This window comes from Gallinula chloropus (assembly GCF_964237585.1).
Source record: "Gallinula chloropus genome assembly, chromosome: 26".
Taxonomy (NCBI): Eukaryota; Metazoa; Chordata; class Aves; order Gruiformes; family Rallidae; genus Gallinula; species Gallinula chloropus.
In genome coordinates, this window is record NC_140111.1 from 2,445,773 (window position 1) to 2,473,590 (window position 27,818).

The following is a 27,818-nucleotide window of genomic DNA, read 5'->3' on the forward strand; positions in this document are numbered from 1 at the left end:
CGCCACGCGCACGCGGAACTCGCCCGCCCACGCCGCGATTTGCGCTGGGGCGGGGGGGGTTGAGGGGGGGGGGAATTGGGTCCCGCCCGCGGCCCCGCCTCCCCTTTACCACCGCCCCCCCCCTCTTCCTCCTCCTCCTCCTCTTCCTCCTCCCCCCCCCACTATTTAACGTGGCGGCGGCGCGGGCGGCGGCCCAGAGAGGAAGCGGCGGCGCCGGTGCGGGAGCGGAGCCCCCGGTTCCACCATGAACCCCAACTGCGCCCGCTGCGGGAAGATCGTGTACCCCACCGAGAAGGTGAACTGCCTGGACAAGGTGAGCACCGCGCCGGGGGGGGAAGGGGGGGGCTGCTCCCCCCGTGGGGGGTCCCACTGGGTGGGGTGGTACTTCTTCCTCCCCCCCCCCCCCATCTCCTTCCTCTTCCCCTCCTCCCCTCCGTGGGGTCTCCCCGCGTACCGCTCCCCCCTCACCCCGCGGGGGCTGGATGCGGGGAGAGGGGGCGATGCGGGGGGCTCTTCGCCGGGGTTTTTTCCCTTCTCCATCCCTGAATTTCCCTCACCCGGGCTGGGAACGCGGCGTGGGCAGCCGAGCCCGGTGCAAAGCAACAGTTAACGCTGCCCCCCCACCCCCGCCGCCGGAGCCTCATCTGGTTTCCATTAACCCGCCGCTTGTTCTTTCTCTTTCCCTTCCCCCCCCCCCCTTATTTTCCACCCCAATTGTTTCTCCCCTCTGCCCGAATTCCATCTTCGCAGCTCCTGCTGCCTCAGCCTGCGGCTCGAGTGCTCCCAGACTGGGCTTGGGGGTTTTATATCCCTCAGCGTTTTCCCATCCAAACCCCATCTTTCCCGGGAGCTGATTCGGGGTGGGGGGGGAGGAAGGAAGGCGGCGGCCGTGTCCCTCCATCCCCTGCGCTGCTCCCGGGGGATTCGCCTCCGAGCCAGGCTCCTGGAGAGCTGAGCTGCTCTCTTTCCTCCCCCCCTCCCATCCTCTTCCAGGCTTCTGGGACGACCCGTTTAGGGACTAAAAAAAGTAACTCCAGGAATGTGTGGATCTGGGCTCTGGCATTCCTGGGCTCCAGCAGACCCCGTTGCTCGCATTTTTCATGGATGATGCTTCTTTCCTTGAGCTGGGAATGGCTGGAAGCCCAACTATCATCAGCCCAGCATCCCTTCGGAGGGGCAAAGGGTCTTCTGGAGCCTGGGCCAGCTTCCAGTACCTCTGGGGTACCCGAATCATGGGGGGTTGGAAGGGGATGGGGTGGTGACCCCCTGTGCAGGCAGCAGCGGGGGTTGGGGCTGCTGTGGGGACAGGGTTGGTGTTGGTGTCCTGGCTGTTTGGGAGCGAGCAGGAGGCTGCAGCCGTCATCTTGGACTCCTCAGGGTCTCACCAGCTTCCTCTTGCTGCAGCTCATTGCGTGGCCAGCGTTGCGATACGCCACCCACACCTCCCCAAACCTCCTCCCTGGGGGGTTAATTCCCCCCCACCCCCCCACCCCGTATTCATTTTCCTGGGGTTTCTGGCTGGGGAGATGGTGGTTGGAAGAGCCACCCCCAGAGCCACCCACCCCCTTCCTGTAAAGCAGGGCTGAGCCCGGGGCCGGCCCCTTGTTTTCACTTTACCCTGAGCAAAGTCGAAAGGGCGCCGGGGGATGTTTGCACAACTTGAGCAGCAGCAGGAAGGGGCTTCTGGGAGGGGGAACTCTGCCCTTCGCAGCCTTTAAGCTTCCAGTGCCCGGTGCTGGTGTGCTGAGGAGCAGATGTGCTGGGGCTTCTCCAGGGAGAGACACCAGGAAAGGCTGTTTCCCTCCTGGGATTCACAGCAGAGGAGGGGAAGCTCCTGGTTTCATCAGGCTCTGCAGGCACAGGGGGGGCTGCCTGTGTCCCCCTCCTACCCCAGCTCCCATGTGGGTCAGGCTCCTCTCCACTTCTGGCTCTGTCACCTTGTGAAAGGCAAAAATGACCTCCTCAGATTTGGGGAAACGGGTGGTGTTCCCTTCCCCCATCCCTGCCACCAGCTCCCCAGATAAGGGTGATGTGACCCATGGCTTCCGCTGGGGAAGTGACATGTCCTGGAGCTGCTGTGCGGGGTCTGGTGGCTGCAGCTGAACCCAGGGCGAGCTGCTGCTGGGGGGCTGTCAGCATCTGAACTGGGGGGCTGACAGCATTTGAACTGGGGGCCCTTGTGTGCATCCAAACTGGGGGGCTGTCAGCATTAGCTGCTGCAAACCTGGCCCAGGATTTGCCTTCAGCCTGAGGACTCTTTTCCTCCTGTCTCCAACCATTGAGCATCCCTCATGCTTCCTCCTAGGTGTAAAGCCATGGCTTAGGGATGCTGTGGTGCTTACTCCCAGGTGTAAAGCAATGGCTTAGCGGTGCTTCCTCCTAGGTGTAAAGCAATGGCTTAGCGGTGCTTCCTCCTAGGTGTAAAGCAATGGCTTAGTGGTGCTTCCTCCTAGGTGTAAAGCAATGGCTTAGGGATGCTGTGTGGCCATGGTGTGAGCTATAAAGGGACACTCCATGTCCCCTGGCTGTGAGCCCTGTCTGCTACCGGTGGCAAAGCTGCTCCAAGGGCTCTGTCTCCAGGAGCAGCCTGCCAGGGCTGCAGCCAGCAGGTTCCTCGTGGGCTGAGCTGTGCTGCCCCGTTGGGATCAGCTCTGGTTGTCTGACCCGCTTTGAACTGGGAGCTGGAAGGCACAGGAGTTAAATGCTCCTGTGAAAACCTGCTTGAGACTTGTCCTCTTTCTCTGCAGCCGAGCAGAGGGCTGAGCATTGCTGGGAGCTGGTGTAACTGCTGCTCCCCGTGCCAGGGCCGTGCTGCAGCCCTGCCAGGGCTGACCTGGACTCGTGGCATTAATGCTGATGATGGTGGGACAAAGTTTAGGGGTGGCACTCCCCAGTTAGTCCTTGGTTAGAGCCACGGGATGAGGGTGGCTGAGCGATGTCCAATGCTGAGGGAGGCAGCAATTAAGCATTAATTGCTCTCTGGCTGGGGGAAAAAGGCTGCCTGTGGGCATTGTATCTGCTGTGCTTGTGGTGGGGGGACAGCTGGCCTTGCCAGGTACACCTGGGCTGCCAGGAGCTGGGGTCTTCCTCATGGGAAGAGGCTCTGGAGTCATGTTGTCTGTCTGTCCATCCCAGCACTGTTGGTGTTTAGGCAGAGCTATTCCAGCACCCAGAGGCAGGCAGGCTTGGAGGGCTCTGTTCGTTACCTCCACCAAAGGCTGTTGTAGCTCTTGAGGTGCCCAAAGAAGTCAGGGCTTCAGCTGGTTGATGTGCCCATCCCTGAGGAGCCTGGAAGCTGGGAGGGAGGAAACCAATCTGGGTGTGGGTAGGAGTGGGTGAGCAGCCTCCCCTGGCCCCGAGCGTCAGAGGAACTCGTAAAACTGGAGTGAAAGAACAAATAACGTCGCTCTGAGCAACTGGAAGGAGGGAAATCGCCCTTCAGGCTGAGCTGGGCTGGCGGAGCCGCGTGGTGTTTGCACACCGGGGTGCGGTGCCCGTGGGCAGGTGGCACAAGGGCTCCAGCTCGGCTCCCACCGAGCCCGTGAGGGTGGAAATCTCCCTGGGTGTGCTGCTGGCACGGTACCGACGTGTCTGGGTGTCACACTGCAGGCTTGCTGACTCTCATCTGCTGGGTGTTATGAGCTGCTCCTGTGGCTCCTGGCTTGTTTCTACCCTCCCTCCTGGTTTGGGGCTTGCTGGAGGAGGGGGTGAGGGTGAGCCTGGCTCCTAGGCAGGTGCTTTGCTTTCTGTGGTGCTGGATCCGGTCCCATCACATCCCAGTGGCTGGAGGGAGCAGGAGGTCTGGTCACTGGGTTGCTGGTGGGACATCAGCTGTGGTCTGTGTGGGGTGCAGCAGCCTCGTAGGGCTCTGAGCTGCCCCAAAAAGCCACTTGGGCTTTAAACACCAAGTGACACTAATAAGGGGAGCTCTTAATGAGCTCTAATGAAGTGGTTTAGGTGTTGTAACCCCCAATGTGGGGTCATGATCTGAGTTTCGGGGAGGGGCTTTTGCCTTGAGCCTGGCTGTGACAGACAGGGTGAGAGGATGCCAAACCTGCCTTCACCAAAGCCTCTGGTCTGTGTCGGCAGCTCCTCTTCCTCGGTGCCATCGAGGCAGCACCGATGGGAGTAGCTGGGGGACTTGAGGAGATCCAGGACCCTCTGGGGCTGTAGGGTTTGTGGGGCCAGGGATGGGCTCTGTGCAGGATGGTGGTGCCTGCTGAGGATCTTGGAGCCCTCAGACTGTCTCCTCCCCATGAGAACCTTTTCAGCTCCATCTTCATCTTCCTCTCCTTGGCTCGGTGTCTCCCAGCCTCACCTCTCCTGCTTTTCTGGCTCTCTCTTGGCTACCATCAGCAAAAAACCCTTCAAGCAGCAGCAGTGGAGCCTGCAAACCTTAGCCAACTGTGCAGACAGTGTCCCTGCTCATGGGGTGTGTGGAGCAGGGGGTTCTCCCATGCCATGCTCAGCTGAACCCACTGAATTCCAGGCCTGGAGATAAGGGAGCGAGATGCTGCTGCAACATAAAGGACGGTGCTTCTGCCCTGTCATGATAAGATGCATCAGGAGGGTGAGGGGGGATTTATTTTAAGTCTTAGACCAGCGAGAGTTAGACTTTGACATCTTAAATACACATCTTCAATAGATACTAGGGGGAAGTTCTTTGCAGAGAGAGTGGTGAGGGGCTGGAACAGGCTGCCCAGAGAGGGGGTGGGTGCCCCATCCCTGGGGGTGTTCAAGGCCAGGTTGGCTGGGGCCCTGGGCAGCCTTGTGTAGCTCCAGGCCTGGAGGTTGGTGTCCCTGCCTGTGGCAGGGGGTTGGAGCTCTGTGACCCTTGGGGTCCCTCCCACCCCAGACCATTCTATCATTCAATGATCTTAGCCCCTGCTTTGTGGGGGTTGTGGCTGCCATGGCCGACGCCTGTAGGCCGCAGGAGCCGCTGAGCTGGAGCCGTGTGATTCTAGCGGGACGTGGCCCTGTTCTGCCAGTCGTTGGTGTTAACCCGTCTCTTCTCCCTTTCCAGTTCTGGCATAAAGCATGTTTCCACTGCGAGACCTGCAAGATGACCCTCAACATGAAAAACTACAAGGGCTACGAGAAGAAGCCGTATTGCAACGCGTGAGTGTCTGCGGCCTGCGGTGGGGTTTACTGCCCCCTGCCCTGAAATGAGGGGTGGGGATGGATCCCCCACACACACACACCTCTGCAGAAACTCTTTCCCTGCTGTGAGGTGCTGGATGATGGGCTGGGGTTCAAAGGGTTTCCAGGTGTAGGTGGCAGCTGGTGGCTGCTCCCCGAGTCCAGCCTGAGCTGACAAAAGGTGGATACAACACACATACAGACAGGTGATTGCCCAGAGTTGATCTTAATCTGTATCCTCTTAAAGGAGGGGAAATACAGAGGTGTTTGTGCCACCCCTGGCTGTCCAGGAGGAGGAGGAGAGATGCCCCTTTGTGCTGGTGAAGTGGCTGTGTGGGATGTGGGGGGTGGCTGAGGGTGCTCACCCCAGTCTGTGCTGGGTGTAAATGTGTCTGGAGGGAATCGTGGTGTGCTGGGGGAGCTGGGAGCAGAGTAGGGTGGGGGAGTGAGGGCAGCTGCCTGTCCTGCACCTCATTTTGCATCCCTGCATCTTTGGAGCTGCTGGTGGATGTTCACTGGCCCCCAATTTCCCCCCTTCATGGTGCCCAGCACAGTGGGTGGGAGCCCCAGCTCGGTCCATAAGGAAGCGCTGTGCTCTACATACAGTGTCCATAAAGCAGCATCACAGGATGATCATTGTGGTGGCTCTTTATACATCAACAGCTCTTGGGAAGAAAATCAGAGAGCACAACAGTGCTGTGCCCATGTGGCAGGGTCTGTCTGTGGGGTGCTCTGTGGAGCTTTAACCCTGACAGCATCATGGTAAGGTGGGCATCGCCCTGGTGATGTCCAAGGTGAGTTGAAAGGAGAAGCAGTGAGATGGCAACTGTGTGATGTCTCAGCAAGAGCTTCCCGGTGCTGGAGCTCTCCTGTAGGTCAGTTACTGCTGATGGTGGTGGTTGTGGTGTGGCCCAATCAGTCAAACCTCTTGTTGGGCTGTGATGGGGATGGGCTGTGATAAGGCTCACAGTGTTTCCAACTCCTGGTGTCCCAGGATGTCACCCAGCATGTGGGGTGGCAAATGGGTGAAGTAGCAGAGAAGCACTTGGCTATCTAATTGTGTGGGGGCCACCAGCACTGTTGGAGCTCCAGCTTCTGAGGTGAAACTGGGAATTCCTGGTGTGGGGGGAAGCCTGTGGTCTGAGGCAGGCTGAGCTGGGGGACTCTTGGACTGTGCAGGTGTCTCTCCCTGCTGTGCTGGTCCAGCCAGCCTGGGATCTGTGAGGTTGAGAGCTTTTATGACCCCCCTGAGGTGTCCATAGTGTCCTGAACCAAAGCTTTCTCAGGGCTGTGGGTGCAGTAGGGATGCTCCGGGTCCTGTTCCTGTGCTCTCTCCCTCCCGGCTGCTGGAAGGGAAGTGGGATAATAATGGGAAATTCCTGAGATTCCAAGGAGTCTGTGCAACCTCGACCCATCTCAGTTTCTCAACCCCCTCTGCTCAAGAGCTCCCTTTGATGCTGGCTTGCTGCCTTAACCCTTTCACTGCCTCCTTGGAGCAGAGGCACTTGCCTGTCTTGCCTCTACCCCAGGGCAGCCCTGGGAGCTCAGACTGTGCAGAAACCCCCCCTTAAACACTGTGTTCTCCTGGCAGAACCCCCCTTAAACACTGTGTTCTCCTGGCAGAACCCCCCTTAAACACTGTGTTCTCCTGGCCTTGCCCTGAAGTGAAGGAGAGCAGCTGAAAACTGCCAGTGCAGTTGGCTTGCCCCTTGCTTGCCAGTTGGGATGCCCAGGCTGGGGGGGGATGGGATGCTCAGGGGAAGGGATGCTGCAGGCAGAGGAGCTTGGTTCCTCCTCAGCTGCTACATCCTGGGGAGTAAGAAACATCCAGGCAAGGTGAGTGTCTGGCAGAGGGTCAGCCTGCCCTTTCCAAGCAGCTTTTCCCGATGCTGGAGTTGAGGGAGGCAACATCTTCTCTCCCCCAAGAAGGGGGTGGAAAGGCAACGTTTATCCTGGCAGGGAAGAGGCTGCTTTTCTGAACATGCCTTAGCACAGGGTCTCCTCTGTTTGAGCTGTGGCCTTCTGCCAAATTCCTGAGTTTCTTTCTTCAAGAGAGCCGGAGGAAGAGGGCTGGGCTTCCTCCCCAGCTGACATTGCCCCAGCAGTAGATCTGCCTGCAGCCTTGCAGGGAGGTGGCTGGTGAACCCTGCCCTGCCCTCCCCGTGCCCAGGGAGCGCGGTGGCAGATGGGACCATGGCCACCCTCCTCACCCTTCCTCCTCTGGCCCCAGGCTGTTGGCTGGGAGCTGCGCTCAGGGCTGGGCTCCTCCTCTCTACGTGTGTACTTTGGACTGGGAAGTGGTGGAGGTGGAGGAAGGGCGATATGCAGGTGGAGTCTGAGCCTTCTGCAGATGGAGAGGTGAAACCACCTGTGTGTGTGTGTGTTTGAGGGGACCAGCTGCTCCCAAATCTGTGTGATCTCTGTAGGCTTTAATCACTGCTCTGAGCTGGGGCTGAGATGGGGGTGTGGGGTCCCCACTGGACCTGGTGCTGGTCCTCTCCTGCCAGCCAGCCCTGGTGATCAGTATCTCTCCATCACCTCACTGGTGGCTCAGTGTGTGAATGCAAACCCATGCCTGGGAAATCCTGGCTGGGGGCTCAGAGCTGTTGGGGGGCGGGGGGCGGGTCAGCATCTTTGGAGATGTGGTTGGGGACCATCGCCCACCTCTCTGCACCCTCCTGGCAGGGCAGTGGAGGTGGGGAGAAGGTCTCCCCTCAGCCTCCTCTTCTCCAGGCTCAACACCCCCAGCTCCCTCAGCTGCTCCTCAGAGGATTTGCCCTCCAGCCCCTTCCCCAGCCTGGTTGCCCTTCTCTGGACTGGCTCCAGGACCCCAATGTCCTTCTGATGGTGAGGAGCCCAGAACTGGACCCAGCACTCGAGGTGCAGCCTCCCCAGTGCCCAGCACAGGGGCACAATCCCCTCCCCAGACCTACTACTGGCCACACTATTCCTGATACAATAGTACCAAAATATCAAAATAGATCCCCACTTTTCCATGTGGAGCCAGGACTTGATACCACCAGGCTGATTCCTCCCTTGGAAAAAGTTAGTGAGCAGCTCCGGGCTTCGTGCTCCGTTCTTGGCATCCCCCTCTCTGCTCCATCTGGTAGCAGCCACAGCGTTAATAAAGCCATCTTCCAAGTTTGGAGGGGGGGGTGGAAGGGGAGACAGGAAGGGAAAGAGGAACAACTGTGTGGCTGGGCTGGAGTCCTGGTGTTTATTTGGGGCTTTATTTGTGCCGAGTTTCTGGAGGAGGAGAAGGGTCCCTCTGTCTCGGGGTGCTCGGAGCAGACTGTGCTTTATGTCTTGGTGTAAAGGAGAGCTGGAGTCTCCATATGCTGCTGGAGGGCAAGGGAGGGACCCCCCACAAAAGACCCTGTGGTTTTGAGGTGCTGGGGTTTGTGGGTACTTGTGCTTGGGGAAGGACCCTCAGTGGGGGAGAGTAACCGTGGCTGAGGGCTGTGGGTGTCACCGAACCCTCTCAGGGAGAGGGGGATCTGTGTTGGGGAAGGGGTTACTCCGAGTCCTGGGTGCATATTGGGGACCTCTCACAGCTGATGTGATCCCTGCTGGAAACCCAACCCCCTTCCACAGGGCTCTGCTCCCCTCCTGTGTCCCCCTCCATCCCTCTCCCAGCTGTGGAGAGGAGGATGCCCCTTTGATGCCCAGCTGTGCTCCAGCCAGGTGAAGCCTCTGTAGCAGGTGGAGAGGGACAATCCCCCCACCCCAGGACTCTGCAGGTTCCTCCTCATTCTCTGTTTCCCCTTCCTGGCATTCCCCACCCAGGAGCTGTTGGAGTTTGGCAGAGGGAAGCAGCTGGGAAGGGAACGTGCTCTCCAAGAGCCGCTCTCCCTGCACAGGACCTGCTGCCTCGGTGGGTGAGGGTCCTTTGGAGCCCCCAGCACGACATGGGGCTGGCAGGCACAGCACAGCTTGCCCCACACTGCAGGTTTGGGGGTGCAGGCAGAGTTTGGTGGGGTTTCCCAGGCTTTGGGAGCTGCCACGCAGCATCCTTGGGGCCGGGAGCGAGCTGGGAGCGCAGGGTTTGGGCTGTGCAGGCTGAGAGCCACGAGCTGTGACTCTCCTGACCTCACCCACACCCAGGGCCAAGGAGCTGGGTGGAAAAACCCAACTCCTGTGGTGCTGGCTGCTCTGCTGCTAGAAACAGTGTTGGGAAGGGGGAGGATGGGACAGGCACTGCTCTGTTTGTGGGGGCTCAGCGATGGGAGGGGGCAGCACCTTGCTGAGCAGAGAGCCCTTTCCAGGAGCCATGTGTGACCTCAGGGCTTGGCAGCCCCTCTTTTCCTGTGCTCACTCGAAACCTTTCTGCTGGGGATGAAGGCAGGCTTCAGGAAAACAGGCTGCTCTTTGCTGCATCCCCCTCCCTGTCTGCTGGCAGAGCCTCAGGGGGATGAGATGGGATGGGATGGGCTGGGATGATGCTCATGGAGAGATGAGCTCCCCCAGCAAAGCTCTGCTCCGTGCTGACAGCCGTGCAGGACCTGGTGCTGATGGATCCTGCTGCTCCCAGCACCTCCAGCCCTGTGCCAGCCTGGTACTGGTAACACTGGGTGGGCAATGAGGGGGGGAGGGAGGCTCTTTGAGCCCAGCTTTGTGGGACGTGGTGTCTCAGAGCTCTGTTACACAGAGCCCGGCTGCGGGCGGATGCTGGGGGGAGGCAGCAGCTGCACATGGGGAGCTGGGCCAGCGGCTTTGGCAGCTTCTCCCTGAAAGCACTGGGAGGAACTGGAGCCTCCCTGCAGCCTGCCCTCTTCCAGTGGGGGGGCTGGGAGCTGGCTGCAGGAGCAGCACGGTGCTGCTTTCGTTGTTGTATAAAAATAAGCCCCAGCCAGGTCTGGGTTTGGTGGTTTTAAGGTTCTCCCTGAGAACCAGCAGCTCTGAAAGTCATAGGGGTGGGAAGGGACCTCCAGAGCTCATGGAGTTCACACCCCCCTCCTGCCAAAGCAGGGTCCCTAGGGCAGGTCAGTGTCCAGGCAGGTCCTGGATATCTCCAGAGCAGCAGGATGTGAACCCAGGAGCCTGGGGACAGGGCCAAGCCTTTGTTTAACCCCAGTACAGCTGCAGGGAGGTGACTGTCACCTCCGGGACGTGGTGGTTTGTGGGCAGGGCAGGGACACGGTGTCACTGCATCAGCGTGAAGCTCTGTGCTGCTGCTGGCTGGGTGAGCCTGCCAAAAAGGGGAGCAGCCTGTCTGGGGTACAAGTGATGCTGGGAGCTGCTGGGGGGGGCTCATTGCAGCCCTGGGATGTCCTGTGTGTGATGTGGGGTGCGGATGAGCCTGGCTGGAGGAGCTGTTGTGTGCTGAGGTCCTGCAGGTAACGGGGCTCTTAGCAGAGCTGCTGGTTGGTACAGTGATGCCCCACCACATGCTCTGCTGGGAGAGGTTTAACCCTGTTCCCAGCTCCAGAGGCAGAAGCTCAAGTGCTGCTGGTTCCCTCAGCTTCCTGGGACAGACCCTGCTCTCTGGGGCGTGATGGGGGTGAGCTCCTGGGGACCTGCAGCAGCCTGGACTGGAGGTGGCTGGTGCATCCCTCAAGCTCCTGCTCTGGCAGAGGGGAAAACGCTGCCTGGGATTCATCTGGTCATGAGGAAGCTGAGGTGCTGGTGTGGCTGGGGTGTGGGAGGAGGGGTCTGTGCTTGCTCTGACACCCCGCCAAAGGAGCTCCCAGGTGCTGCTCCTGGCTGCTCCGGAGAGGAGAGCTGGGTGAGCGCTCTCTGCCGTGGCTGCCGGGATGCGCAGGGCCGGGCCGGGATGCGCAGGGCAGACGGACCCTTCTCCCACCGGAGCCCTGCAGCTCGCTGGCAGCAGCAGGGTGACCTTTCCTCTGCCTCGGAGATGCCCTCGGGCAGCTCCCGGCGCAGGGGACTCAGTGACCTGGTTTTACAACACACCAGAACCCACCGTCTGGCTGTGGCTGGACTGGCTGCGCTGGGTACTCCCGGTACAGGGGGTCGTACAGGGGGTCGTGCACAGGGTCTGGCTCTGCCCCATCACTCCCCTTTTTGGGCAGAGGAGCTCTGTGCTGGGCTGGGGGTGGCCGTCCCCCTGCTTGAGGTGTTGCTGGGATGCAGGAAGCACCGGGCTGTGTCTGGGGGGCTGGGGGCTGCAGGGGGCTGCCATTGCTGTGCTCCTCCTTCTCTGCAGCCCCTCCTGCTGTGTGTGAAAGCCCAGGGGGGGTTTCCTCTGGATGCCATCACCCCAGGTCCTGTGGAGAGGCACGTTCAGGTGGGGGATGCTCCTCTGCCAGCCCCGAGCCAGGATGCTGAGTGAGGATGCTGTGCCGCCGCCCCGCGCCCTCGCTCCATCACGTGTGCCCCTGCCCCACATACTCGCTGTGGCTTGGCTTAATCTGACAGCAGCCCCCCGCGGGGGGGGGGGGGGGCAGGGGGGAAGGGAGGGATGCTGTGTGTGCCATTCATCAACCTCTAATCGGGTGGAGGAGGGATGCCAGCAAGGAGAGACCCCGAAGCGCGAGGCCAATCCCCTGCCCGTCTGGTGGCCCCGGGACCAGCCGGCTCCTCTCCATCGGTCACTGAAATAATCCCTGTCTGCCTGGCTGGGGGAGCAGCTGTGGGGATGCTGAGGGGTTGGGGTGCACTCACCCTGCCTGGGCTCAGCACCCCTCCTGCCTCATGGCTGCTGCAGCGTGGCCAGAGCCACGGAGCACCGGGCGGTCCCCAAACCTTGTGTCCCTTCCTGCATCCCCATCGGTGCAGGAAAACACCACGATGCTCCTGCCAAAGCTGGGGCAGAGCATGGGGATCCTGTCATAGCAGCAGCCAGGAGCACCTCTGCACAGGCAGCTCATGGGGGGGGTCTCCCTTCTCCCCTGTTCTGGAGAGGTGATGGGTTCTGCTGGGGTGGTGATGGCTCAGCAGCCTTTACAACAAGTGTCACATCTGTGGGTGCCTGGGGCTGAGGATTTCCCTGCAGCTCCTCGGGGAAGGGCTGGTTTGGAGCAGCTTCCCCTGGTCATCTTCCCTTGTGCCTGAAGCCTGAGGAGCCTGGAGGGTTTCCCAGGGGTGTAAGGTCACTCTGGTCCCCACACTGTGACTCTGGTCCCCAGGCTGTGCTGTAACCTAGGGCACAAGTGTCTCTGTGAAGGGCATCAGGGGGTGTGTGTTACAGGAGTGAACACGAGTGTGATGCTGTGTGAGCTCCTGCAGTGTGATCCCAGGGGCAGCTGCTGGCACAGCCTCCTGCTCCACAGGCTCCGGGCTCGGTGCAGCATGGGGGCTGAGGTGGTGGTGGGTGCTGGAGAGGCTGGGGTCCTGGTGGGTGCCAGGGAGGGTGGGGTGGTGGGTGCTGGAGCCTCAGCTGGTGCCAGATGTGGAACAGCTCCAGCGGATGGCAGATTGGGTGGCTCTGGCTGCTTCTGACAGAGCCAGGGAAGGATGAGCAACAACCACCCTCCCCCTTCCCTGCTTCCCCAGCCCAGACCCACAGATGGTGATGGGGGGTGCCATGAGGACCCCCCCAGCTCCTCTCCTTCCCCATCCAACTGGGATGAGGGGGGGGGGTTCTGCTCTGCCTCCACAGAGGGATGTGCCCCGTTCCCACGCGCAGGCGGCCGCCCGCGCTCCCAAGCCCAGGCAACGCTCTCACTGCTCCCTCATTAAGGTTTAATTTATTGCTGACGATTGCTGTGGCTGGTTCTCATGCATAGAGCTGGCTTTCCCCTCTCTGGGGTGGGGGTGTGTGGCGGGGATCCGGGTGTTTATCCCAGCAGGGGGGGGAAGCGATGGCTTCAGCGGGTGCGGGCGGCTGTCACCGTCACCCCTCCTGCACCAGGGATGTTGGATCCCCCCCAGGACTGGTGTGGCTTCCTTCGCCTTACTGGGCAGATCTGGGAGCTGGGGAGAGGATGATGCCTCATCCTAGGGGAAAACACTCAACGTGTGTGTGTGTGTGTGTGTTTCCTCCCACGGCCCCCGTGCTGTTGTCTCCTGACAACGGGGCTGGGGGCTGAGCTGGGAACGGCCTCAATGGGATGTTCCCTTCAAACTGGGAGGAGTGGAAAGCTCGGTCTGGCTCCTTCCACATGGTCCATGGATATCTCTGCCCCTCCTTTGCCGGCCCACAGGGCCAGCTGTGGGTGCAGCATCCCCAGGAATGTGGGAAACGGGGCCATTTGCTGCTTTTTGGGGTGTTTTTTCCCCCCTACAACCAGGGCTTCTCCCTGCCTGAGCTCCACGGGGGTGAATTTCTGCTTCCAGTGACTGGGGCTTCCTTCCTCCCTACAGCTGGAGGGGACCCGTCTTCTCCCAAGCGTTATTAGCATGCCCAGGGCATGGGATGCGGTTGCCATGGTGACGTGATGATGTTGGCTGGCAGCAGATACTACCGGAGCTCCTTGGGCCATGACTGAGCTGTAAATGCTGCTCTGGCCATGCTCTGCATGCCACTTAAATCCTGTTTGCCTGTTGAGGAGCCCTGTGTCTGGCTTTCCTGCCAGCCTGGGGGTGCAGGCAGCCCTCCATCCCCCTGTCCTTTGGGGGACAGGGCAGTTAAAATTGGGGATGTCTGGAAAAGCAGCTGTGGAGACCCCAGGCAGCACGATGGGGCTTGGCTGTTCTCAGAGGAGGGGGGATGTCACTCTGGCTCCCACCCCCACAGAGGGTCTGTGTGGCCCTGTTGCCTTCCTAGAGCCACAACTGGGGCATCAGCGATCCGGGAGGGCACAGGGGTTTGTTCTCTGTCCCCATTTAAAAAGCAGCTTCATTTCCCTTGAGCCAGGCTGGGATTCCCAAGGAACTCAGGAAAAGGCTCTGGGATGCAGGTGGTACCTTGGGTGCAACAGGAGGTGAGGCTCGGGGCTGTCCTCCCCCTGTAAGAGGAGGTGCTGCACTTACTGCATTAGTACTCGTTAATTAAGCCTCATGGCACCAGGGCCAAAAAAGAGCCCCTCTCCCATGGGTGCTGCTGGCTCCTACCCTGCTGGTAGCCCCTTGGAAAGGGGTTCAGAGCATCCCCAGGCAGCACCCCTCGGGTGAGGGGATCCCCACTACCCAGAGACCACCCTGGGCCTGAGCCCCTCCCAGGCTCCATCCCTGCTGGCAGCTGACTTGGTCCCAGGGTGTCTTATGCTGCTTTGCTGCTTCTAAACCCCTTTGCTGCTTGACAACACCCCTCAGCAGAGCATCTCTGCAGCGGGGACAGTGGTCAATCCTCTGTGCCAGTGTGAAGCCCCCACCCAGCCACCCACCCACCCTCCCACCCACTGCTGGGGGAGCAGGAAGCGCATCCCAAACGTCCAGGGAGCTGAACTAACCCGCTGAGCCTGGGCCTGGGCTGGCAGCTGGGGGTGGGTCCATCTGTGTCCCCTGTTCCTGGAGAGCTTGGGACCCTCCCAGAGCATCAGACTTTGTGGCTGGTGGAATGTGAACTCAGGGATTCCTCCCCAGGCTGGTGAAGCATCTGCCTTGATGCCACAGCCCTGACATAGCCCAGTGCCCGGGGGCAGTGGGACAGGGACCCCCCCCCTCCTGCCCCCAGCATGGGATCAGATCCCCTCTAATCAGATTAATCTAAAGGGGGATTAAGCTCTGTCCTGATCTGGTGTTTGTCTGGAAACTGAGTCTTCTTCTTTTCCTTTTGGGGGGTGGATGTTGGGTGGGTGTCGGGTTATTTGGTGCTGTAGCCTCGGTGCCCCCCACTGAAGGATGGGGGCTGGTGGGGGTCTGCAGCTGCTCATGGGACAGCCAGGCTGGGGGGGGGGGGGGGATTATTTCCCCACCCTCCTGAGACCCTGGAGCAGCCAGTAGCCAGGGTGACAGTGATGGACCATGGCAGCAGGGGATGGATGTCCCAGCAGGACAAGACCCCAGGGGGGCAGATGGTGTATTTGGGGGGGGGGGAGGGGGGAGCTGGCTGGGGGTTGAGCTCCCTTCCCATGCTGTGCAGGCTGGGGGTGGTGAGGGCAGCCAGCAGCTCGCTGCTGCTCGCTGGGTTCTTTCCCCTTTCTGCAAACCACATCTGCATGGTTGGGTTTCTGTATGACAGGGGGGGGTGAGGGGGGGCAACAGTGTCTCTTCAGCGAGGCCCAGGCAGCTATTTTTAGTCTCAGGCTTCCTGCAGTGCTGCTCTGCGGAGGGATGTGCTGCCCGTGCAGGGCTGTGGCTGCTGACCTCTCGCTGTCCCGCTCCGCAGCCACCAGCATCCCCCACGCGCGGCCGGTTTGTGCTCCGCTCACCCACACCCCACCCCCTGCTTCCACCAGCCCTGGCTGGAGGCACTAGAGCTGCTTCCCAAAAATGGAGCTTAGAGGCTTCTTGAGACCCCCACCCCAAAGCCCCTTTTTCTGTGGCTCAGGAAGGGACAGGAGCTCTGGCTCTCCCAGGGCTGGCTGCAGAGCTGTGCTCCATGGATGGAGATGTGGGAACTGACCTCTTCAGGTCAAACACTTAACGAGGGTCTGGGGTGAGATGGAGAGAGAATACCTGTGCAACCTGTCCTAGGGACCCTGCTTTGGCAGGGGGGTTGGACCCGATGATCTCTGGAGGTCCCTTCCAACCTCTACAGCTCTGTGATTCTGTGACTGTTGAGTGAAGGTGATGTGTGGAGGACTCTCAAAGCCCAGGCACCACCCTGGGGTGGCTTTAACCCCAGGGAAACAACCCCCCTCCTCTTTCCCCCTGGTCTTTTAACTTGCTGGGGATGTTTAGCTGGAGTTAACAGGGGCTGTGAGAGCCAGGGATGGGGTTGGGTACCCCAGACTGGCACGTGGACGTGTCTGGGGTGATGGGTGGGATGGGGTGGTGAGTGTGGCGGTGGGACTGCTGTGACCCCAGCGCCCTTCTCTCCGCAGACACTACCCGAAGCAGTCCTTCACCATGGTGGCAGACACCCCGGAGAACCTGCGCCTAAAGCAGCAGAGCGAGCTCCAGAGCCAGGTGAGCACCAGGGCCCCTCCTCACCCCGCGTCCTCACGTGTTTCAGCACTTCCCTGGGCCCCCCTCAGAGGAGGGGGAGGCAGGTTTGGGGTGGGGGGGTCCCTCCTCTCGTTGGTCTCGCCCATCGCTGCTGTGTTGACTGTTCCCTTCATCCCGGCTGCTGGGACCTCCTGGAGTGGGAAGGAAGGGTCTAGCAGGCAGCCTGCCTCTCCCAGTCTGTCCCTCACACCAGTTTACCCATTCCCAGTTGACATCCAGCTGCAAACAGCTTCACCCAGCCAGGCGCCGACTCTGGGCGAGTATTTTGGGTAAAGCCCAATCTCATGGGGGCTGAAATCTCCAGCAAGGAGAAACAAACAGATCTGGGGGATAAGGGCTGGCTGGGAGGAGGATCCCTGGCTCTGGTGGGAAGAGCAGAGCCTGTTTGGGGAGGGTGCTGCCCAGGCACGTCCCATTTTAGACCCTGAAGGCTCAGCAGGAGTCCCCAGCCTTGACACACAGCTGCAGGCTGAGCTCTTGTGCTGATAACTCCCAGTGGGATGCAGTCCCTTGGGTGTGCCAAAGAGCAACCCCTGCTTTCCTTCTCTTCCTCTAAAACACTGAGGAAAACCCCCTGTGAGCATCAGTTTTGGGGGGTGAAGCAGCTGGAAGGGGGGATTGAGTTCCACTTCGCTGCAGCAGCGTCGGTTGGGGTGCAGGGGGAGCTGGCAGGGGGGGTGCTGTGGTGGTTTCAGGGCAAACAGTCATTTTTGGGGATGATCACACTCCTCTTCCTGCTGAGCCATGAAGGATGTGGTGACCTTCCTCCCCGTTAGCCTGAGAGCACCAGGGGCAGGTTGCCTGGGAGGAGGAGGAGGAGGAAGGAGCTCAGCTATCAGCAGGCAGAGCTGGTGGTGCCCATCAGCCAGTTTCGAAAGGGCCTTTTGCAAGGTCTGGGTTGCCCAACAGCCCCCCCAGCTTGCACAAGCTCGGCTCAAGCTTAGAGCTAAAGCCCAGCCTGGGGCTGGCTTTGTGTTCTGTGGAGCAGCGGTGGGGACGCGGTTGCGTTTCCATGGTAACAGTGGAGGTAGCGCTGTGCCCGGGAGGCTCCGGCGCCGTTTCCACAATGAATTCAGGCTCTTCATTAGCAGTTGCTTATTAACAGAGACCCTGGGGAAGGAGTGTGCTCCGCTGCCTGTGCTGTTCTGTCCCTGGTCCCGACTTTGGGCAGGAGGTGGCAGGGGAGGGGGTGTCTCTGCACCCCCCAGGACCTGGTCCCTACACCTGGAGTGATGCTGGATGCTCCCGTGGCTGCGCCCGGCTCCTGATGGTCTCCAGGCTGGAGCTGGGCTGGCACAGGGCTCAGCTCGCTGCTTTGGGGTGTGTGGGGGCTGCCAGGCACCAGCACCCCACCTCTCCGGTGCCAAGGGTGGGGAGAAGAGGCTGCTGGGTGGGTGCTGGGTGCTGGCAGAGCCCCCACAGAGAGGGATGTGGGGATGGAGGGGACCTGGTGTAGCTGAACCAGATGGAAGCTGCCAGGCTGAAGCAGGAGCCCTGGGGTGGGTAGAGCCTAAACACACTCCAGGTGAGACCCTACCCCTCTGGGCCTTTGCTCTGCCTACAAGGGAGTCTCCTGGTGTCCAAGCCTTGTGCTTCTCCAAGCACTCCAGCTAAAACACCTGGAGCCCTGGGGTTTAGTGACAGTACAGCTCGGGTTTAGTGACAATCAGCTCGGGTTTAGTGACAATCCAGCTCAGGTTTAGTGACAGGAGCTGCCCAGCAAACAGGAATCGGTCACTCCAGCCCTCCCAGAGCAGGCAGAAGGTCTTGCACATGAACTGGAGCTGTTAACAGCCAAGGGCTGGCTCCGCTCTGCAGAGCCTGCAGCCCCAGTAAGAGTCCTTTAGCACTGGTTTGCCAGCTCAGGTGTCCCTGAAAACTGAGTCCCAGCTCCTGCTGCCGGCACAGGCTGGGCTCTGCCTGTGGGTTGAGTAGGAAAATCCCTTTGGAGCAACACCAGGGTCACACAAGCAGCCAGATCTTTGCCTTGGAGCTGCATTTGCCAGCCAAACTGTGCTGTGAGTGAGCCTCTGGTCCTGGGCACGAGGCTTCCCTGAGCTCGTGTCCCTCCAGATGAGCTGTGGCTGGGAGCTGCAGTGGGAGAAGGGGAATTGCTGGCTCCATCATCTGCAAGGGACATCTTCCTCCTGGAGTGATGTTCCCTGGGAGTTTTGCCCCAGCAGAGACCCCGCAGGGCTGGAGAGCTGCTGCCCTTGCAGATGATGTTTATAATGTTTCTCTCAAGTGTGGGACACAGGGGGGCATGGGCAGCCTCTTCTCAGTGTCTGTGGGGACAGGACAAGGGGCAGTGGCTGCAAGTTGGAGCACAGGGAGTTCTGCACCAATCTGGGGAAGAACTTTTCCCCAGTGAGGGTGAGGGAGCCCTGGGACAGGCTGCCCAGGGGGTGTGGAGTCTCCTTCTCTGGAGAGATTCCAGCCCCATCTGGACACCGACCTGTGTGACCTGTCCTGGGGAGCTGCTTTGGGTTGGACCCCATGAGCTCTGGAGGTCCCTTCCAACCCCTGTGACTCTATGATCCCATGACCTTGAGGAGCCTGATCCCATATCACCTCCCACCCAAAACATCCTCCCTGCCCGAGGAGAGGAGCCGGAGCGGCGGCCACAGCTGCGCCGTGCGTGGGGAGCTGGTGATGGGGCAGCAGCACGTGGGGCTGGGGCGGCTCCACGTCCCTCCTGCTGCTATTTGTGTCTGTGGAGTGGGTGTCTCCTGTTCCGGTCACCCAGAGGTGCTGATTAACGGTGTCTGGGGTGGCTAAATGAGTCCCCACAGCGACAGGTCCTGTGCCGGCAGCCGGCCCACGCGCGGCCAGGAAATTGCCGGTTCCCGTCCTGTGGCTCCTCTTTTAAGGCCCTAAAATGGGTGTTTGTGGGCTCGGCCCTTCCTGCCACAGGGTGGGGGCTCCTGGGGGGTGTGGGGGGCAGGTACCTGTCTCCTGGCATCCCCCCTCCCTGGCAGCTGTGTGTCTGTGTCACCTCAGGTGGCTGCTGCCAGCGCCGTGGGGGCTGCAGGCACGGGGAGGGGGTGATGTGCTCGAGCTCCATGATGACAGAATCCCAGACTGGGCTGGGTTGGGAGGGACCCCAAGGGTCCCAGAGCTCCAACCCCCTGCCACAGGCAGGGACACCAACCTCCAGGCCTGGAGCTACACAAGGCTGCCCAGGGCCCCATCCAACCTGGCCTTGAACACCCCCAGGGACGGGGCACCCACCCCCTCTCTGGGCAGCCCCTTCCAGCCCCTCACCACTCTCTCTGTACAGAACTTCCCCCCAGCAGCCGTGGTGGGAGGAGGGGGCACAAGTGGAGGATCTCCACAGCCCTTGGCACAGCGCTGAGCTGCTGGTGCTCCTGTGCCCTGTGAAAGCTCGGCGGGCCGTTCTGAACCCTGCCTCTCCATCCCTGTATCACCCAGGGCTGCTGGGATTGCCAAGGGGATGAGGGAATGTGGCTGGAGACAGGGTTTGTGCAGGGAGAGGGGGGTCCCTGTGCCGGGTGGGGGATCCCTGTGTTGGGAGAGGGGTCCCTATGCCGGGTGAGGGGTCCCTATGCCGGGTGGGGGATCCCTGTGCCGGGGGTGGGGGGGATCCCTGCCTGGCTGAGGGTTGCAGCTCACCTCTCCCCCCACCCAGGGCTGCCTGCCAGCCTCCTGCCTGCGCAACCCGGTGCCCATATAAGGGCAGGGAGAAGCTGGAAGGTGCCTCATCTGAGCGCTTCCTCCCTCCTTTCCGGCTGTCTTGCTCAGCCCCAGTGACGGCCACAGCCAGGGGGGACCCTGCCATAGCCAGGCAGGTCCTGTTCAGTCACAGCTCCCCCACGCTGAGCGCAGGGACAGCATCTGCCTTGGGCTCTTGCCTCCTCCCTCCCAGCATCGCCCCGATGCTGGTGGCTGGGGTGCAGGAGCCCAGGAAGCTGTGGGAGCTCCAGCCTTGGATGTGTGGTTTGGGTTAGAGCTGCTCCCCCCCTCCAGGTACCAGCATCTTCCCCATGACCATCAGGCATCCCTGCCCGGTGATTTTTTTGGGGCCAAGTTCCTGTACTGTGCAAAAGGATTAAAAAAACAATGAGGAAGATGATGGGGGATGGATTTTGGAGGAGAAACCCAGGGAAGGTCTCGAAGGACCTGCTTAGCCTGGAGATTAGCTTCTGGCTTGGTGTCTTCATCCTTCCAGCCTGGATTTCTCCCATCTCACTGCCTGTGCTCCTCCTGAGGCCGGGTGAGTGGGAGGCTGTGGGAGAACCCTCCTCCTTCCAAGCAGCATCCCCAAGGGCAGCAGTGTGGTGAGCACCCCACGTGTGGGCTGCAGAGACCCCAGGAGAAGATCCTTCATCAAAGGCTGAGCAGATGGAGGCCAAACACCATCCTGCTGCCTGCCCATGGCCTCAGTGGAGCGGAGCGGGGCTGGTGCTTTGCAGAGCAGCTCCCAGGGCTGACTCACCCCCTCCTGATCCCCCTCGGGGTGCGTGTCACACATTTCATGTCCTGCTCAGTCAACCTTTGCTGCCTCGTGCTGATGGGGAACACCTCCAGGCCCTTCCTTCCTAATCCCTGACCTTCAAGCCATGTTCCCCTGCTGGCATCACAGCACCCCTGGGCCTGGCTCGTTAAGCCTTTGCTATGATTACAGCCCATCCCACCTCTCCAAGGGTTTCCATGCCCCAAAGGGGAAGGGGCTCCAGCGTGGTTTCAGTGCTCACCCCCCTCCTGGCTCAGAGGGTGAGGAGAGGAGATGCTGTTTGCAGAGCACCCAGCGCTGGGGCCTGGCTGTGAGCTGTGCAGCTGGTGCCAGGCTCTCCGGTGTGCCAGGCTCTCCGGTGTGCCAGCCAGGGCCAGGGCCGAGCTGGGGCCTGGTGTTTCCCTCCAGACAAACCCTCGGAGCCATGGGCACCCTGCAGAAACGGCAGCATCTCAGTTTTCCCCTGGAAAACTCTTTGTTTCCTGCATCGCTCTGGACCAGAGCCAGGCCAGGCCCTGCTCTGGGATGTGCCGTGTGCCGGCTCAGACCCGGGCACGTCGGCACGGCCCCGGTGCTGCCTGCCCCTGCCTGCTGTGCCAGGGCCCGTGCCGGAGCCAGGCGAGGCAGGGGGACAGCCCAGATGGCAGCAGAAGCATCTTGGCTTCTCCAGAAGATGCTGTAAAAGGCTTGGCAGCCTTTCCCCAAAGGTGTTTCCAGGCCCAGCTGGCTGTGCTGGGTGCCAGCCCTCAAGGGCTCCGTTAGGAGCGTGTCGGGCAGGCATCGGCTTTATTCCACCTCCCCCCACCCCGCTGCTGGTTCTCCTCCTCTGAGCTGCTTTCCCTTGGCCTGGGACGTGAGCACAGTGCCTGGGCAGAGGAGATGGGATGGGATGGGATGGGACACAGGACATGGGAAGCCAGATGGGTCAACACACTGGCTGTTCTCCCAGGTGAATCCCTGGGCTGGGTGAGCTTTGGCTGGGCGCCTGTGGGCTGCAGCAAGGCAGAGCCCCTGAGGCTCCTTCCTTCCCAAATGGGTGGTTGGTACAGGGCTGGATCCTCAGGGAGAGGATGGGGAAGGTCGGGGGTGTCTCTGCACATCTTCCCCCTGCCCCCTTCCTGGAAACTGGTGTGTCTTCTGGCTGCTGAAATGCAGCACAGCTGCTGTGTTGGGCTGGGCTGGGCAGCTGGGTGCTGTTTCCTTCCCAGTTGGAGGCAGTGGTTGGGTTTTTGGCCCTTTGCAGAAGTTGCTTCTGCTTCTGGGTGAGCTGTGTGGGAGCAGCAGCCCAGTGCAGAGCTGGCTGGGAGTGGGACCGGCACCCCTGGGCACTGAGGAGCACCCCAGGCTGTAGCTGGGTGTGGTGTTAGCTGGAAACCCCAGGCTTAAAGCTCTGTATCTAATAAAAAAAGGGGGGAAAAAAACCCCCAAACCCAGCCCAGGACACTGAGCTCCTGGGTGTGATGCAGTGCTGATGTCAGTGCCTGGCAAACAGAGAGGAGGATGCTGGTGCTTTGCCAGCCTCCGCCCTCCCCGCCTGGGTTTCCTACAGGCTCCTGGGTGTTTTCCTTCCCAGGGCTGGATAAACATCCCCTGGGGTGGAAACGCTTCTGTGCAGGTGTAGCTCATGGACACCCTCAGGGGTCCCCAGCAGGCAGCTCGCCAGGGGTCAGTGGCTCCGTGGATCGTGGCTGGGGTGTGCTGGAAGCCCACAGGGAATTCAGAGTCAATCCCAGCTATCCTGAAAGAGAAACTGGTGCTCAGGAAGTTGTTTGTGGGTCTCAGATCTGGTCTCCATGGTGGGCTCTGGCTGTGGTGGGCTCCAGCTGTGGTGGGCTGTGGCTGTGTGGGCTCTGGCTGTGGTGGGCTCTCTCCATGGTGGGCTGTGGCTGTGGTGGGCTGTGGCTGTGGTGGGCTCTCTCCATGGTGGGCTGTGGCTGTGGTGGGCTGTGGCTGTGGTGGGCTCTCTCCATGGTGGGCTGTGGCTGTGGTGGGCTGTGGCTGTGGTGGGCTCTCTCCATGGTGGGCTGTGGCTGTGGTGAGCTCCAGCTTCCCCAGCATTTAGACCCGTGGGGGTTTGTTTCCCTCTGCTTCCCAGATCCGCTACAAGGAGGAGTTTGAGAAGAACAAGGGCAAAGGCTTCAGCGTGGTGGCCGACACCCCGGAGCTGCAGAGGATCAAGAAGACTCAGGATCAGATCAGCAACGTGAGTAGCTGCTCGTCCCCACCCGTGATGCTGCTGTAACCCTCCTTTAATGAGAGAGAGAGTCTGGGGGGGGCTTGGGGGGCATTAAATACCCCAACAGAGATAGGAGACCGGCCTGTGTCCCCCCCACCCTGTCCCTTCACCCTCTCCCAGCCATGGGAGCCTGTTCCCAGCAGCGTCTCTGCAGACATCTGGCTCCCAGCCTGGGCTCGCAGTGACCCACTTAGTGAGCACACGGACACACAGACGGGCTCTGTCCGGACAGCCCGGCGCAGCCGCAGCGCTCCGCTCCCCGGGCTGCTGCAGGGGGGCTCAGCAGGCTCAGACCCCAAAACCCTCCTGTGCAAAGCCTGAGCCTTGGGATGCTGGGAACCACTGGGAACAGCTGGGAACCACTGGGAACTGCTGGGAACCGCTGTCCTGAGGCTGGGGGCGTGGGATGCTCCCCTCAGGGTGTTCCCCTTCCTGGGAAGACAATGGCAGGACAAGGTGGAATGGATTAAAGCTGAAGGAGGGAAGGGGGAGAGGAGATATTAGGGGGAAGTTCTGTACAGAGAGAGTGGTGAGAGGCCGGAAGGGGCTGCCCAGAGAGGGGGTGGGTGCCCCGTCCCTGGGGGTGTTCAAGGCCAGGCTGGATGGGGCCCTGGGCAACCTTGTGTAGCTCCAGGCCTGGAGGTTGGTGTCCCTGCCTGTGGCAGGGGGTTGGAGCTCTGTGATCCTTGGGGTCCCTCCCAACCCAGACCAGTCTGGGATTCCCTGATTCTATGAAGGGGGCTCTGCCTTGATGCCTCTGGGGTTTTGGGGTGGCATCTGCCTCAAGTTCCCTTTCAAGAAGAGCCCTGAGGCCCCCACGCTTCAGAGAGATGTGGGGTCAGATGTTGGGGTGGTTCCTCCATGGGCCCAGCCGTGGGCTGGGGAGCTGCAAACCCAGCTCGGTGTGTGTCCCAGGCACTTCCTAAAGGGGCTTTTTTCCTGGATTTCCCCACACTGCTGCAGCCCTGGAGCCGGGGAGGCTGGTTTGGACTCTCACCCACGCCAGAAAAACCAGCATCTCTCACCCAAAGGACACTTAAACCCTCTCCTCTCTGCCAGAAGCCAGGGGCTGAGCACACATCCCCGGGGAGCTGGGGGGGAGCATCCGTGGGAGTGCTGGGGGAGCTGGGGGGTGGAGGCTGGTGCTGAGTCCTTGCAGCACAACACAGTGAGCTGGGACGAGGTGAAGGACGTCGGAAGAGCCGCAGAGACGCCCCAGGGCTGCACCCTGACCTCTCCTTCCTCTGCCCCAGATAAAATACCACGAAGAATTTGAGAGGAGCAGGATGGGCCCGAGCCCCAGCGAGGGGGCTGAGCCGGAGCGCAGGAACTCCCAGGAGAGCACCAACTACCGCCGACCCGCCGAGCAGCAGCACCAGCCGCCGCACCACGCCCAGCCCAGCAACCCCAGTAAGGCTGCGGGTGCTGCAGGTCCCCCTGCACAGCCTGGGGTTTGCTGGGGCACCAGCTGGCTCTTTGCTGTGTCCCCCCATGTGCCAGCACCTGCTAACAGATCCCCCCGCTCTTTTCCTCCCTCCCCCACTCCCCAACCCAGGCTACCAGCAGCAGCAGCCGCCGTCGTCCCAGTCCTACGGCTACAAGGAGCCAGCGGCACCGGCCTCGACGCAGCGCAGTGCTCCTTCCGGAGGGGGGGTGAGTGCACCCACCCCAGCACCAGCACCCCCCACCCTCCACAGTTCCCACCCCCATGGGTCAGGGTTCGCCCTGCTTGCTCCCCACTTCCCACCCCCATGGGGTCAGGATTCACCCTGCTTGCTCCCCAGTTCCCATCCCCATGGGGTCGGGGCTCACCCTGCTTGCTCCCCAGTTACCACCCCCATGGGGTCAGGGTTCACCCTGCTTGCTCCCCAATTCTCATCCCCATGGGGTCAGGATTCACCCTGCTTGCTCCCCACTTCCCACCCCCATGGGGTCAGGATTCACCCTGCTTGCTCCCCACTTCCCACCCCCATGGGGTCAGGATTCACCCTGCTTGCTCCCCACTTCCCACCCCCATGGGGTCAGGATTCACCCTGCTTGCTCCCCAATTCTCATCCCCATGGGGTCAGGATTTGCCCTGCTTGCTCCCCACTTCCCACCCCCATGGGGTCGGGGTTCACCCTGTTTGCTCCCCACCCCTGCAGAGGGGAAGAGTTCCAAAGGGGTGTAGCACTGGGGGCCTGAGCTCTACCATGCACCAGCATCCCTGTGCCGGGGGAAAACCTCCTGGATCCAGCACGGCTCCTGGCCCCAGGACCACCCCCATCAGGGCAGGGCACGGTGGGGTGGGGGTGTCCATGCCCTCTGACCCCTCTTTTCCCTCCCCCCCAGAAGCGTTTCCGTGCTGTCTACGATTACAATGCAGCTGATGAGGACGAGGTCTCCTTCCAGGACGGCGACACCATCATCAACGTGCAGCAGATCGACGACGGGTGGATGTACGGCACGGTGGAGCGCACGGGCGACACGGGCATGCTCCCTGCCAACTACGTGGAGGCCATCTGAGGCAGGGAGGGGATGGGGCACGTGGCTGACAGCCCAGTCCTTCCCCCCCTCCCCCCAGCCCAGGCTGGTTTCCCCCCATCCCCCTGTGAGTGTGTGTGCGTCTCTCTCAGCCCCAGCATCCCTTACACCGTGCGCTCTGCCGGAGCCACGTCCTGACATCTCAGTTACTCCGTGTTTCTGCAGCTGCCTCCAGTTTCTCTTGCCAGTTTAGCTTTGTTCCAGCTCTGTGGGGACCGTGGGGATGTCTGCAAGGGGTGCTGGGGTCTCGAGAGACCAAACCACCACAGCTTTCCCTCTCCGGTCTCCCTCCTCCCCAGCTCTCCTGGGTGCTCTGGCGGTTCCTGGCTGGGGGAAGCAGCCAGACCCCAGCAAAGGGAGGAGGAGGAGACCATCTGTTAGGACCAACCCCCCCCACTTCTGGTGGGGATGGGCAGAGGGCAGCGTTGCCTGCGGGGAGGAGGTGAGGGGTGCTGGAGGGATGAACCAGCAGCCTCCACCCTGCGCTGCTCTGGCTCATCCTGTGGCTTCTCCCGGCTCCGCTGCCGCGTTTCCATTGAGCCTTCGCTCCCATCGCTCCTCAGAGATGGGAAAACCATCTGCAGCCCAAATCCTTAAAGAAAAGCTTTCCCTTCTCCCTGGGCTTCGGGGTGGCTGCTCTGCACAGCCCTGGGAGCAGCTCCAGCCCCGGGCTCTGGCTGCCCTGTTCTGCCTCCCCCATCCCACCAGGGCTGAGCCGGGGCTGTGCCGGGGCAGGAGAAGGAGCAGCCGTGGTGCCGCTTTGCCTGGAGACTCCTGCTGCTCCTGCTTGAGGGCTCCTGACCCCCTCACACCCTCTCTGCCATTCCCATTTTCTCTTTTTGGGCTGGGGTCTGGGAGTCCCCTGGGCCCTGCATGCAGGACGGGCTCTTCCTCTCTCAGCAGCGGTTGCTCCGTGGATTTGCCCAGCATCTCCCTGCTTTCCTCTTGCTGCTGTGGGGCTTTGGGGACCCTCCAGAGCCCTCCACCTGCTGGGCAGACAGTCTGGGGAGCCAGCAGGATCAGCCCCCATCCCTGTGCCTCTTCTGAACCACATGTGAGGAGTTCCCCCCACTCTGCCAACCCTCCTGGGTGACCGTCCCCTCCGGCAGCTGGGTCTCCAGAGGTTCAGCACCCTGAGCCACCCTGCAGCTCTGGTTGGTCCCCAGCAGTGGTGGCTTTTGGGGCCACATGGACCAAAATCTCAAAGCACGTCCCATCCCTTCCCCTCCTGGGCTCTGAAGGGCCTGGAACTGGCTGGGACTGGGTGTAACTGGAAGCTGTGTGGGGAGGGCAGAGTGGGTGCTCTTCTCTGGGTGGGAGAAGCTGGTGATGCTTTTCCCTCCCACACTCCCTGCACTGCGGGGGCAGGATGCTTCCGAGGGGAACCTGCCACCTTTGCTATTCCCAAAGGAAAAGAAGGAATCTAGGGACCAAAGCAGCTGAGCAGAGATATTCCCTGGCTCTCCTCGGGGACACATCCCTGGGCACAGTCTCACCAAGGGGGACAAGGTCCCACCGCCTCGTGCTCACAGCCCCCTTTCTCCCAGCACATGGGGTGGCAGGGCTGGTTTGGGGACAGTGCTGGGTGGGGGTGACTGAAGTTGAGGGGGTGCTGGAGCTGTTGTGGTGGGGAGGGGGGTTCCTGGCAGGGCTGAGACCCCCTGGGGAGACATGAGCCCAGGAGAGGGGAATGTTTCACTCCTGGCTCCTTCTGAAGGGGGAAGCGTGATGGGGTCTCCAGGCACTGGGTGGGAACAGGACCCCAGAAGCAGCCGGGATGGGCTTTTGGGATGAGAATCCCAGTTGGTGCTAAACCAAGTGAGCACAAGGAGCAGGGGGAGAGGGGGCAGCTGGGCTGGGGTGAGGGGGCAGAATCCACATCTCCCTGCTAATCCTCCTCATAATCACCTTCTTGTCTGGGAATGGGGGGGAGCATCAATGTGAATAAACTGTTTTTTAATGGACCAAATGCCACAGGCGATGCCCTTTTGGTACAAAGACCTTTTTTACCGCTACCTTGAAACCATCATCCCGATTCTCCACTCCCACCCCCCTGCCCTGTAGCCCCTGCCATGGGAAACAAACCTCTTACTGCTTGATTTCTGCCTTTTCTCTCTCGACTTATGCACTTTTTTGCCTTTTTTTCATAGCTGAAAAGCACCTAAACCTGTATTTAAAACAAAGAAAGAAAGAAAATAGTTAAAAAAAAAAAAAGAAGGGGAAAAAAAAGAGGAAAAAGAAAAGCAAAAGTTGCTTCTCATCACGTGTAAAATAGACCTTGTCCATCCCAGCTTCCCTGGGTGTGTCTCAGTGCTGAGCTTAGAACGTGTTTTCTTCTGGATCCGTCGCTTGGTTGGGGTTTGTCCTTGTGTTTTCCTTCCCGTGTCGGGTGCAGCACCCGCCGATTCGACCCGTGATTTGGCCTTTTGAACAGAACCCTCCAGTGGAACAACCTCCTCCCGGGCCGATTCTCCTCCTGGTTCACTCGAGTTC

The 27,818-nt window shown here is 60.9% G+C and overlaps 1 protein-coding gene across 2 annotated transcripts; it reads left to right on the forward strand.

The window, feature by feature from the left end:
* The first annotated feature begins 213 nt into the window (after nucleotides 1-213).
* LASP1 (LIM and SH3 protein 1) lies at nucleotides 214-26,945 on the forward strand. 2 transcript variants are annotated; one of them, XM_084275685.1, is made up of 7 exons: nucleotides 214-313; nucleotides 5,024-5,118; nucleotides 15,969-16,053; nucleotides 22,662-22,769; nucleotides 24,056-24,212; nucleotides 24,358-24,455; nucleotides 25,134-26,945. In XM_084275685.1, the coding sequence occupies exons 1-7, from the start codon at nucleotides 245-247 to the stop codon at nucleotides 25,305-25,307; spliced, it is 786 nt and encodes a 261-aa protein (XP_084131811.1). In that variant the 5' UTR covers nucleotides 214-244; the 3' UTR covers nucleotides 25,308-26,945. The 2 variants fall into 2 exon arrangements, with proteins under 2 accessions (XP_084131811.1, XP_084131812.1); XM_084275686.1 differs by having other exon boundaries at nucleotides 25,194-26,945.
* Nucleotides 26,946-27,818: the final 873 nt, after the last annotated feature.

Excerpts from the sequence above, each read along its gene's own strand:
- LASP1 (XM_084275685.1), top strand. The coding sequence starts at position 245 with ATGAACCCCAACTGCGCCCGCTGCGGGAAGATCGTGTACCCCACCGAG. Across the intron at positions 5,119-15,968 it reads AAGAAGCCGTATTGCAACGC|ACACTACCCGAAGCAGTCCT; the intron begins GTGAGTGTCTGC and ends TTCTCTCCGCAG. Across the intron at positions 22,770-24,055 it reads CTCAGGATCAGATCAGCAAC|ATAAAATACCACGAAGAATT; the intron begins GTGAGTAGCTGC and ends CCTCTGCCCCAG.